Source organism: Watersipora subatra, chromosome 9 (genome assembly GCF_963576615.1).
Source record: "Watersipora subatra chromosome 9, tzWatSuba1.1, whole genome shotgun sequence".
NCBI lineage: Eukaryota > Metazoa > Bryozoa > Gymnolaemata > Cheilostomatida > Watersiporidae > Watersipora > Watersipora subatra.
In genome coordinates, this window is record NC_088716.1 from 40,811,730 (window position 1) to 40,825,190 (window position 13,461).

Sequence of the window (13,461 nt, forward strand, 5' to 3'; positions counted from 1 at the left end):
ATCAGACACGCTGATTCCGATTTTGTACTCAAAATAAAGATTAGTCCACTAACCTTCAAAGTCATTTAGGCTTTTTTAAAGCGTTTCAATATCCGTTTCGAAAACAACACAATCGGCATTACAAGCTCCGCCCATAAATATGTGACGAAACCTAGCTTTTTCAGAAACGGAAGTTAGGAAAGTTTAGTCCGATTTAGAATAATAGAGATGGGTGTCTTAAAACCCATTATTATCTAAATCCAGCCTGTAAAATAATTTCAGTTTTTTATGAAAGGGATATAAACTATTTAAAATTGCTCGCAGCTTGTTACATGACGTTTAAATGGGCTGGACGCCGAGAAAAACGAGCTCAAAAAGCGCGGTTTTATCACGAGCTAGCGTTGTTATCGCGCTTTTTAAATATGCAATGCTAAATAGCTCATCTACCTTTCAGAAAAGACTGATATTATTTTTAAAGCTGGATTTAGATATTAATAGATTTTAAAACACCTATCTCTATTATTCTAAATCGGTCTAAACATCTCTACGTAATTTCTGTTCCTAAAAAGCTAGGTTACGTCAAGTATTTATGGGTGGAGCTTGTTATGCTGATCGTGTTGTTTTCGAGACCGATATTAAAACGCTATAAAAATCCTTTATTACTCTGAAAGTTAGTGGCCTAATCTTTATTTTGATTACAAAATCTGAATCAGCATGTCTGATTTACCTAGTAAATACGATAAAACTTGTTCGTGGCAGTTATGGTTTAATAAAAATCCAATCATGAATAATTTATTACCATATATGGTTGTTATAATTCTAGTGCCGCTCCTCCTTCAACACACTCAGAATAGACTTTGGATAATCCACATAGCATCAATTATTGTATACCACTCCAGAAGATAACGATGTGTCAGAGTGGTGAACACATGCTATGTTATTAACAAATGCAAAGAGGATTGCCTCGAAGGCTCAAGGCTATTACTGTGTCAGCAATAGCGCAGACTAAATCGTGTAAAACTGGCACATACATCTGATATGTGCAACTTTTACGGTTTGTACCAAAAATGGCTGAAAAAGTGTCTGAGCTCATTTTGCAACACATTTTTACATTTTTATGGCATCAACTGATGAAAATTTCATGCCGATTAATTTGGTACCTATATTACTATTTATAGACCATATGGTTCAAAAGTTATGACAATTTATATGCGCCCTTGTCATATATCATCATATATGTATTGTCATATATCAGATTTTGAAAAAAATTTAAATGTTCAATACTTAATATTCAAAAGTTATGACAATTTCTTGTCAAATGTTAGACTTTACATAATACTTAATTCGGCTTGGTAAAAAAATTACTTTGGTAGCGAGAGAGTTTAGAAGTTCAAGATGGATTTTCAATAGTCCACATAGCATCAATTATTTTATACCACTCCAGGAGAGAACGATGTGTCAGCGTGGTAAACACTCGCAATGTCATTAACAAATGCAAAGGGAGCTTACACATACCTCTGGTATTCCGGACCCACACGCATACGGAGCAAATACTTTGACGGCAATGGCTGATATAACAGCAAACACGATGCCCACAACACAGTAGAACAGGTACTCGAGGACATAAACACCTGCACCAGTTTGAATCTTGATCCCAAACAGATCTGACCAAGTGGACCACTACAAGCACAAAAAGGAATTTGACAGCTTCTTAGAGCGGATTAAACGAGTTGTACGTACATTACTGAGCTCAGATAAATACAAATTGGTGCAGACAGGCTCTCATTCTGTAAATGCAAATGGTGGGTGAGCGGATTAAACCAGTTGTACATACATTATTGAGCTCAGATAAATACAAATTGGCGCAGACAGGCTCTCATTCTGCAAATGCAGGGTTCCTCTAGTAATGTACAAAAGCAGATTCCTCTTGAACTTTTGTTTCCAGGTTAAGATTTAAGCTGAGCTTATAAGGTTCAATAGCATTTACAAATACAGTAGACGCTCCTACAACGTAAATTATCCATTCCGAGAACATTTACTTTATAAGGATTTTACGTTATATAAACAGTAAAATACATGTAAATAGCCTAATCCGTTCCAAGATTTAATCAAACTCACTCCTTTGGCCATTCAAAAAGGAAAAAACATAAACACAACTTTTTAATTTAATGACTGATTAAAGATATAATGATGTAACTGGCACGATTACGGTAATTTTACTTCAAGTTAGAGGGAGTCTATACCTTCAATGTCAATTTAATTTTGTTTTCTTTTTTAGACAGCAAGGTTTATTATGGTGAAAAAAAAGAATATCGTACATGTCTAAGATAAATTAAAACAAAAACATATAGCTCCTATCAGGTTTTTCACTTTTTTCTACAGCAAGATTTATGCTAAAAACAACATTGTATTTTTTACGCAAGACAAAGCAAAAACTTAACATATATTCCTTACGTTAAGTGGAATTTATGTAGAAGGGAATTTACGTAATAAGAGTGTCTACTGCACCTTTATCACATCAACTAAACTCACAGAACAGAAGATGATGTAACAGTCTTTCTACCTATAGAATTTCATAGAGCGCAGTAACCTACAGTAAGCTACTGCTGTCTGCCTGCAGTCAGTGGGTTAATGCTAGTCAGTTGAGCTGACTGCATTACCTAATATCAATACACCTCTCCATGTCTGTTTACATGTTCAACATAACCTCTGCACTAAATGATACAAATCGAGTGCAATAGAGCATGGCTATATCACCCTCCTGCTGGCAGCTATTCTGTCTAACAGCCTAAAGTTAAGCGACTTCAGAGATGTACTTGCAGAAAAATTTTAGTAGATTTTATCAGAAAATGTTGATATTTTTCTATCATTTGCGATTGTTTTTAATGTTTGAGGTGATCTGACTGCCAGGGTGTTTCAAGATTAAAATCGACAAAGCTGGATCGCGGTTAAAACGCTCAGACGAAACATACATGTATATGCGAAGTGATGTCACTCCTTGCTATCTTTGCTATAGTCGATATCGGCTATAGCGATAAGTTGCAGAGTTACGCATCTCTATTCTGTCAGACTCTTTGTAACTATAGCCATCGTAATCACATTTCCGCTTGATCTGAGCCTTTTAACAGCGATCAAGTTTTCTCAATTTTTATCTTGAAACATCCTGGCAGTCAGATCACCTCAAACATCACAAACAGTCACAAATGGTAGAAATACCGATACTTTCTGATAAGATCTACTTAAATCTGGGGTAAGTTCGTCTTTACAAGAAAGCTTCACTGCGTATCAATTTCACAATAGATGTTCTTTTTCCCATTTTATCACACTATATTTATAAGTACCACTCTAGGGTACCTATAAATACTAGCGTGGATTATACTATAGATACTTGTCTTCTCTACAAGTACCCCTCTAAGGTACCTATAGATAATACAAAGACACCCTCAAAAGCCTTACACATTCACTGTCTCTCATCTTCAGTTTACTGAACTAAAGCAGCTAATCAGAAAACTTATGTTTTCCATCATGCATATAGCTCATAGCAGAAAGTTTATAAAACTAGTGCAGGACAATATCATGATAGCTATCATTGTAACCAATGACAACCAAGTAAATAATTTATATTAACTAGAAGATTCTTACAATATATTTTTGGGTTTCAATTATCAACATTTGGTTTCTACTAATTGAAACAATTAGAGACTTATCAGGTTCAAAGATTAGTTAGTCTGCGCCAAAGACCCTGAAGTCCTGTAGAATTGCCAACAGCAATTAGTCTGATCTCTCTAGGATTGTCAGCCATGGCAGATGCTGGTCTGAATTGTTATCATAAAGGTGCTTCCAGGTTCTCTCCAGGCAGGTTTAAGAGTATGGGCACCGCGAGGCATCAAATTACATACCCTCATGATTGGTAGTAAAACTGCACTATCTTTAGCAATGCTTGAGGAACATGGTAACCGAGTTGGGAAGACCTCATTGGCTGCCGGTAAGTATATGCCTTTAGATGTGTAATTGAAAACTGTTGCCTGAGATATTCGTAAATAGTTGATGTTTGTATTTGGATTTGTTCATGGATCTTTCTCCAGCTGATAATGTCATTATGATGGCGACCATTGAAAGTGGAACGGAGGAGAAAACTCTGAGGTAATGGATAGCCATAGGCCTGATTGATTGCTCATCTTACACCACTACTCAACTACAGATATATCCACCCATATAAATTATATAAATAATGGGTGACAAGTTAAACATAACTCTATAAAATGATTTAAAACAACTGTAATTTACAACTGTAACTTTAACTCCTTGTAATAGTTTTACTTGCAAACAACACACTGACACCAATATAAAAATTCCAAGGTAATGGGCACAACACTGATACCTGTCAATAACTGTCAGAATTATTAGACAATAATTATACCTGTCAACGGGTGTCAGAGTTGTGAGCCAATACTGATAACTGCCAGCAGGTGTCAGAGTTATGAGACAACACTGATACCCGTCAACAGGAGCCAGAGTTATGAGGCAACATTGATAACTGCCGAACGGTGTCAGAGTTATGAGGCAATGCTGATAATTGTACATAAGTTATAAACTAACAGGCACAACACTGATACCTGTCAACAGGTGTCAGAGTTATGAGGCAATGCTGATAATTGTACGTAAGTTATAAACTAACAGGCACAACACTGATACCTGTCAACAGGTGTCAGCGTTATGAGGCAATGCTGATAATTGTACATAAGTTATAAACTAACAGGCACAACACTGATACCTGTGAGCAAGTGTCATCTCCTTCAAAATTTGTGCTATTATCATCCCAGCAGCATTGCTCTTTGTTCAACCAAAATGCATCCTTACAGATGCCACCTTTGAGATCTGAGAACCACGGAGAAGCGATGTCTATAACACCTGCAAGGAAAGGAAAGAAAACGTGATCAGACTGGTATTAAAAGGTAACACATGAAATGATAAACAGTAGGGAGTACAATCTGAACCCTCAGAGCATTACATGAGCCCCACACATAGAACCCATAGACACGGAATCTTTGTGCTCTTTTGAAAAGAATATTTTCTAGAAATTAAACTAGAACATTTAACTAACTTGCTACCACAAAGGTAGAAAGTCAGGAGAATATGAGAAATTTGAACATCACCTGAAATGCACAAAAAAATTATAATTCATCATTTAAAGGAACAAACAAACCTTACTTGTGATAATAAACCCTATCTATGATAACAAACCTCAAGAGCATAACAAACCATACACGTGGCGACAAACTTTATATTTGAGAACAAACTTGACCCATAATAACAAACTTTACCTGTAAGAACCCTACCAGTGAAAACAAACCTTACCGATTGTGATAATAAACCTTCCCAATTGCGATAATAAACCTTCCCAATTGCGATGATAACCCCTCCCAATTGCGATAATAAACCTTACCTGTGATAACAAACCTTACCCCAATAACAAACGTTGCCCACGCTAACAAACGTTACCTACGACAACAAACGTTACCTACGACAACAAACGTTACCTACGACAACAAACGTTACCTACGACAATAAACGTTACCTGCGACAACAAACGTTACCTGCGACAACAAACCTTTCCTGCGATAACAAACCTTACCTGCGATAACAAACTTTACCTGCGATAACAAACCTTACCTGCGATGCCAAACCTTACCTGCGATACCAAACCTTACCTGCGATAACAAAACTTACCTGCGATAACGCCGACAGAAACTCCTATGATGAGCACGATAAGCCAACCGCTTACTGCATCCAGAACACTGCTCATCCTCCCTGTCGCTGAACCCTTTCGTTTCCGAATGATCTGTCTGTGCCGCAGCCTATCTCGTGAGATATCTCTCAGCCAATCGATTGTGTGAAAATCAGAATATCTGGATGACTGCTCCAAGGCATCTTCTTGATCTGTTGCGTAGCCTACAATCGCACCCAGAGTGAGATCCATAGCAAACTAAAGAAACTGACCAAAAAATTGAACAAAGAAACTTATCAAAGATGGTTAGCCACAAAAATCACTCATAACCTGGAAGACAACTCTGCCTATACTAATAGTTGAATAGCAGCTTCAATACTCTGAGCATGTAATTATACTTGTATATAATGTAATTATAGCAATGTATTTATATATAGGAATTAATAGCATGTAATTATAATTATATGTAATCAACTTGCAATCATCCTGTATTTTAGCATATGGACGATAAGCAATTTTATGATAAGGCAGAGAGTGCAGCTACTGAAATTGATGTACATGTATTACATAATTACACAAACACAAATAATACAAACCCGAAAGCATTTTTGCTTTATGATATACGAAATACCTGATAAAATGAAATATAGAGATCTTTGATACCCTCATTTAAAGGAGTGAGTATGAGCACCAACCTCCGGTATTATCAAATATTGATTCACATGCTGCCATATTAACACCGCATCAAGCAGCATTTGCAGAGCAGTAAAATGGATGACTTCAAGCAGCCAGCTTACTTCAGCACACAGCAGTTTCCTATATATCTTATATTTATATGTATAAATCTCTAAGTTTGTGTGTTTTCTGTGATTCTGCACTTCAGTATGTCCAGCTATAGGTATTAAAATCTTGGAGTTCAAATCTTTCACCGTGCTGGATTTGAACTCGCGAAGATTGCAACCAAAGGTTTGTAATCCAATTGTCTAACCACGAGACTACGAAGGCTCTTATGATGCATAGCTCTTACTATATACTGAACACGATTTTCCCGATTCCACACGCTAAATGACGTAAAGAAAACACGATGCTTTTTCGTGTTTTCGTGAACTTTTATTTTCGGTTTTTCGTAAAGTTCAATCGCTAATTAGCGGTCAAGGCTAATACTTTTCCCGCGGACCATTGTATTATCTTGAGCAGCAATAGCCTCTACATTCTCTCTCCGTTAAGTCAGACAAGGACAGTCCGATATCTCATTTTTACATTTGTAACAGTATCGAGAGGTACCAGCATCGTCGTATTCAAAGTTTTTGCTGGAACAGTAACCTTTTTTATACACTCACACTTCTGTGCACGAATTGTTATTATTAATTCAAAATATTCAGGAATTTTATTTTGTTTTCTCAGTTCATATTAAATGTATCATTACCAAATCATATTTTATTGCAATCGTAGCAAACCAGACATAATTTAGCTATTACTAATACTAGTACTATTACTTGCTAATTATTTCACATTCACATCTAAACACTTTAATAGTGGCTTTATTTTGTTTCTTATTTTATTTGACCTGCACAAAACATTTTCCTCATGATATGAAGTTTGAAAGTTAGAATGGTAACTGTTGTTATATGTTTAATCTTGTGTGCCAAGACTTTTATTACCCAGGCAATGCCGGAAATTTAGCTAGTATATATATATATATATATATATATAAAACAGCCATTCACAAAATGTCCATTGTAGAATTTATCTGAAGGCTGTACAGAGACCACACAAAGATTATTATATGCATTTTAACAACATACCAAACTCTTTCACACACAGCCGAATACAAACCCTGATAACAACAGTCTTTTAATGACAAACAAAACCACATACATATAATGCTTTCTATATTTTACATATAGGGTTGGCCTGTAGACCAGATGTTCACTTGAGCCAGCAATCACCAGGAATCAAAGAATGACATGATACAGTAGTTGTGAGCGATGATGAGGAAAAATGAATTTAAATAGCCATTAACTTTTCTTAACTGAAAGGCTTCGGCAGCAGGAAATGACCAGTACCTTGAATCAAATGACATGCTGAGCAGCAATACTGGATTGGTCGCAAAGAGAATGTGAAAGCAGAAAAGAGTGCCATTTACCAGACTTCCTACGCTTCTCAAAACTATTGTAAACTGGCAATGAGGAGCCAGCATTACATGGTTCTAGTGAAATTGTTCGAAGAGCTCCATAGTTCTCTATTACGGATTGAGTGCTTCCATCCAAATCACTCCCCGTATTTGTTGTTTCTGATAAAATCTCTTTCAGTTCGATGTTCATACTTTCTAAATAGATTTCCACACAATAAACTATTCAACACCTAGAACTTGGCAAAGTTGCTAACAAGGTGAATAGAAGGATTCGCTAAGCACACTACCAGTTGCTAACAAGGTGAATAGAAGGATTCGCTAAGCACACTACCAGTTGCTAACAAGGTGAATAGAAGGATTCGCTAAGCACACTACCAGTTGCTAACAAGGTGAATAGAAGGATTCGCTAAGCACACTACCAGTTGCTAACAAGGTGAATAGAAGGATTCGCTAAGCACACTACCAGTTGCTAACAAGGTGAATAGAAGGATTCGCTAAGCACACTACCAGTTGCTAACAAGGTGAATAGAAGGATTCGCTAAGCACACTACCAGTTGCTAACAAGGTGAATAGAAGGATTCGCTAAGCACACTACCAGTTGACAGAAAAGGTTAACCAAGAGTTAAATATTGAAATATTGAAAGTAATCAATGCCCCGGCAGTCTATTGGGGTACAATTTGTCCACACACCCAAAATTGTTGTATCAACTCTTTGACAACAAAATTTTCTGCTCATTCTAGCGGAATTATTAAGCGCTCAATGATTTTTGCTGATGCACTCTGGGTATACTTGCCGCAAAATCTAGAGTTTCTGTCATAGAGCTTTAATCTAGAGTATTTTGGAATCGGCAGAAAAATATTTTCAAAAGTCAATGTTTTTGACAAACAAAAGCCTTGTTTAATATTTTGTTTAGTCTAGTGAAACTAAATGCAAAAGAAAAAAGCTATCGTTTTTGCAGTTTGACCAACAACCCAGACTATCATTCTCTAATCTAAAAATATAGTTATCAAAAATATCTGAGGCCCAATGTTGAAGGATTCGACTAACAGAAATACATTTGGGTCACTGTTTACAATTTTTCTCTTCATTCATCCCAAACCAAAAATAACAAAATTCAGAAATCGTAACAATATGCTGTGAATTCCGAGTAAAAAGAAAATTAACTGGTTCATTTTGTTTTCGACTAAAGATAATTCGATATTCTAAACTTATTGTATCAAAATTTTGTGTGGATCTGATAATTCTGTGATCAATTGTTTTGTATAGGTGCTAAGGCTTTCCTGTATAGGTGCTAAGGCTTTCCTGTATAGGTGCTAAGGCTTTCCTGTATAGGTGCTAAGGCTTTCCTGTATAGGTGCTAAGGCTTTCCTGTATAGGTGCTAAGGCTAAGGTGTATAGGGGCTAAGGTGTATAAAGGCTTTCCTGTATAGGTGCTAAGGCTAAGGTGTATAAAGGCTTTCCTGTATAGGTGCTAAGGCTTTCCTGTATAGGTGCTAAGGCTTTCCTGTATAGGTGCTAAGGCTTTCCTGTATAGGTGCTAAGGCTAAGGTGTATAAAGGCTTTCCTGTATAGGTGCTAAGGCTAAGGTGTATAAAGGCTTTCCTGTATAGGTGCTAAGGTTAAGGTGTATAAAGGCTTTCCTGTATAGGTGCTAAGGCTTTCCTGTATAGGTGCTAAGGCTTTCCTGTATAGGTGCTAAGGCTTTCCTGTATAGGTGCTAAGGCTTTCCTGTATAGGTGCTAAGGCTAAGGTGTATAAAGGCTTTCCTGTATAGGTGCTAAGGTTAAGGTGTATAAAGGCTTTCCTGTATAGGTGCTAAGGCTAAGGTGTATAAAGGCTTTCCGGCAGAATAGTGAAAGAGTTAATTCAGAATGCACGTTTCAGTAAAACTAACACGCCAAATACACGCATAAAGAGGAATAATACGATACTTACTAGTTGAAGAAAAATTTGAGGCGCTGCTTACATCCAGCATGTCCTCATCAGTGCTGCTAGCTACTGACGCTGACATGCTATGCATAGACATCTGCGTATTTGTTCTTTTACGTTGGCTCTCTTTGCCCTTGCTGACTTTAGCCTTGTTTCCTCGATGATTTGTTCTCTGCAAATCTGCATCTGACACTAACGGCTCATCCTCATCTTGGCAGTCGGAGAGCAATGCATCTCTTTCAGTCATGGAGCCACTTCTTAGTTACATTAAATATAAAAAACTCTGAACATCTAAAAATAATACAAATACATTAGAGATAAACTTAATGATGCAGGATACTTGATAATCGATAGAGGTTTGTGAACATGTTTACAACTACAGTGCCGTCAGCGATTATAAGACCATCTCTCATTTCAGGGACAATTGTTAGTAGCAATGACTGACTGCCTTGATTTCGCTAAAAACCACCATGAACCAAATACAGTGAGATGCAAAACTATCTAATGATTAATATGGCGTGAATTTTCAATAAACAACATTTGATAATTAATTTTTTTCAATGAAAATGCATATGCAACTGACCTTGACAAAAACAAAAGATAACCAAGTTATTTGTTCATTGTAATCTTAACTAATTAATTTTGTGGTACGATTGCAACATAATTTGAACAACTTTTGTAATTTGTAGCTCTAAAAAGGGCGATTGGGGTGTGTAAAATGGCTAAAATACCATTAATACAGTTATAACAAGATAAACTAAACTACTACTAATTGGTCTAATGAACCTAAGAAAAAAGAGAGAAATTCTTACGGTTAATGAAAGTGATTTTATTAGATGTATGTATACATATGTATATATATGTATGTGTACGTATATATATATATATATATGTATGTATATGTATATATATGTATGTATGTGTATGTATATATATGTATGTATATGTATGTATGTATATATATATATATATATAAGTATGTATATGTATATATATGTATATATATGTATGTATGTATATGTATGTATATATATATATGTGTATATATGTATGTATCTCTTTATTGACATTTGTAATCATCATTAAAATGGTGTTTTTCATTTTGTGCCAAAACAAAAGAGAGAAATCAGGAATTATTGAGTGAGTGGAACAAGTGTTTAGAAGTTGATAATCTAACAGTATTGTAGATGAGTCAGGATAATCTAATAGTATTGTGGAGATGTCTTAATAGTGAATTGAAGGTTGTAGTAACATGAGAATCATAAACTGAAACATACGATGATATTTAATAACATTAGATATATATATATGTTTGTTAGTTTCTAACAAACTCTAACCGGAGCTAATTAACTATGAAAAATGAGAGATCACTGTACTCTGTTTGTATAATTTGTAACACTAACTCCATTATTTCTGCTATAAAATGAGACTAAAAGGCGTTTGCTTTACTCTGCTAAAACAAGAGGAAATTTCTGCATCTAATTATGTTGAAAATACGGCAATTAAATGGATTAAAATGACGCTAGCAAAGGTACCAAAATGAATGTAGATATGAATTATCGAGTGGTATCATAAATTCTGACTGTATATAATACAGTATACAAATTAGTTTACTACAAATTATAATTGTTAATTGCAAGATAATTCTTTCAAACACCCAGTTAATGCTTTATTGTTCAATAATAAAAGTTTTCATACCTCATGTGGAACTACCTCATGTGGAATAAAATGCTTAATCTAATCATTAACTAAAACCTCTTAGTCGATTCTATAAGCTTGTTGAATAAAGGGACTGCTTCCTAAGCGTATTCGTTTTTACATTTATATTTCAGCATTTAGTTTCCTGTGTAAATGTAGCAATATGGAATAAACAGTGAAATATTTAGGATCTAAAGATCACTTGTGGCTTATGGTAGAAAATTCTCATAAAATAATTGTGCTGATATATATAAATATATATCAGCACAATTACCATATTCTATATATATAAGCACATATATATAAAATATGGTAACTTTTTGATAGCAACTCAGCTTGTTTTATCCATGAGCTGATAATGGTACAAGAAGATTGCATCAAGAATTTTTTTCATCAGATTATTTCAACAACAGTAACAATGTACTGCGGTTCTTTCATCTTTTCTTCAATAGCATGGACAACAATTTTTGGTTTTCAGTTTGTTTTATAAATTTATTGCTTGATACCTAGTAGCTTAGTGTTTTTTTGAGTGTTGGATCTGAAAATTAACTCTAATACAGGGCTACATAAACTCAAAAAATAAGTTTAGAATTAAAAAAACATCTGTCAATGTCTTATCAATTTCTTTTGTAAGTAAACCAGAATGCTATTTGCACACAGAAATGAATGGTGTGCTTGGAAAATTTTAAAGCCTAGCACCAAGATTCCAAGGTGACAAGTGCCAGAAACAATTTGAAAAACCTTTTGTTTTAAATTACATGTTACTGCCTCAATAATGTTAACTTGATTGTACCATGAAATGTAGCTCAATGCTGAATTTCACAAGATAGACCAGAATGGAAGTGACGTCATCTTCCATGTAGAATTTTAACTAACATGTAAATTAAGTAAAGAAAAACTATATGTTCCACAGACAAAGAGCTAATGTGTAAATGAAATCAAGAGTTGAGTGTCTTCTTTAAGCCTCTTACTGATGGGTGTCATGCTAGTTAATTACCAGTCGAACTAAGCTTACGAATGATTAATAATTCATATTTTTCAGTGCATCTAAATTTTAAACGATCGCAGTTTTAAATATCAGCGTTGGAGATATATATATATATATATATATATATATATATATATATATATATATATATATAGGCCTATATAACCACTCGGTGGAGGTGTTTAGTTTGAAATGATTTTCGACTTCTTTAGACTTAAGATTTAAGTACTACGCTAAAATGATTATGCCAATTTATATAATAACCTACAATAACGTTTAGGCTAAAAGTCGGCATAAAAAGCTCAATACTAAAGTAGAGCTTACTATAAATTTGATAAGAAATTTATTCAAATTTGACTAAGCATAAAAGTTACTAAAAGTCTCATATTACACAAAAGGTGTGAAACACTCATCAGATAAGATGCCTAGTTTTTTATCGAATGAGTGGCAAACGCCTCTTGTGTAATATGAAACTTATAGTAATTTTTATTCTTGGTCAGATTTTAATAAATTTGCCAAATTTATCTAATAACCTATCATACACAAATCTAATCATTTATATAATAACCTATCACTACCCAAATTTAATCAATCATATATTCAAATACAAAAACCACAAATATACATATATATACAATTATTGAACAAACTTCACGATTTGGAAAGATTGTAGCTTCCAGAAAATGCTACATGAAAATTGAAAGGAAATGCAAGAAATAGACTGTGAACTTACAAACTTGTCGCTAGTGAGGCTTTTTATATGAAAGCGTGATAACGCATCTCAAAACCGAAAATACAGCAAAATCGCTAAGGCAACAACTACCTTGTATGATTGGCGAGCCAAACCATTAGCGTTTAGTTTTCGCTATAGGGCCGTTGCTCAGACGAGGGCTGTTAGTTAAAATGTACATGTAATCATCTATTTTGCTGATGACAAAAAGTCTTTATTTGCAAGAATATTATCAAATAAAATGGAAACTGCCAAAGTGTCTTGAATGCAAGAT

The 13,461-nt window shown here is 34.8% G+C and overlaps 1 protein-coding gene across 1 annotated transcript in view; it reads right to left on the bottom strand.

The window, feature by feature from the left end:
* The window catches only part of LOC137404184 (H(+)/Cl(-) exchange transporter 4-like), a 47,937-nt gene extending 37,880 nt beyond the window's left edge, over positions 1-10,057 (bottom strand). The window contains exons 1-4 of the mRNA XM_068090345.1: positions 9,778-10,057; positions 5,710-5,931; positions 4,754-4,890; positions 1,495-1,659 (exon numbers count right to left, since the gene is read on the bottom strand). Coding sequence (XP_067946446.1) covers positions 1,495-1,659; positions 4,754-4,890; positions 5,710-5,931; positions 9,778-10,018 — 765 coding nt within the window. The 5' untranslated portion in view covers positions 10,019-10,057. The remainder of the gene's footprint in view (positions 1-1,494; positions 1,660-4,753; positions 4,891-5,709; positions 5,932-9,777) is intronic.
* Between the last annotated feature and the right edge of the window lie 3,404 nt (positions 10,058-13,461).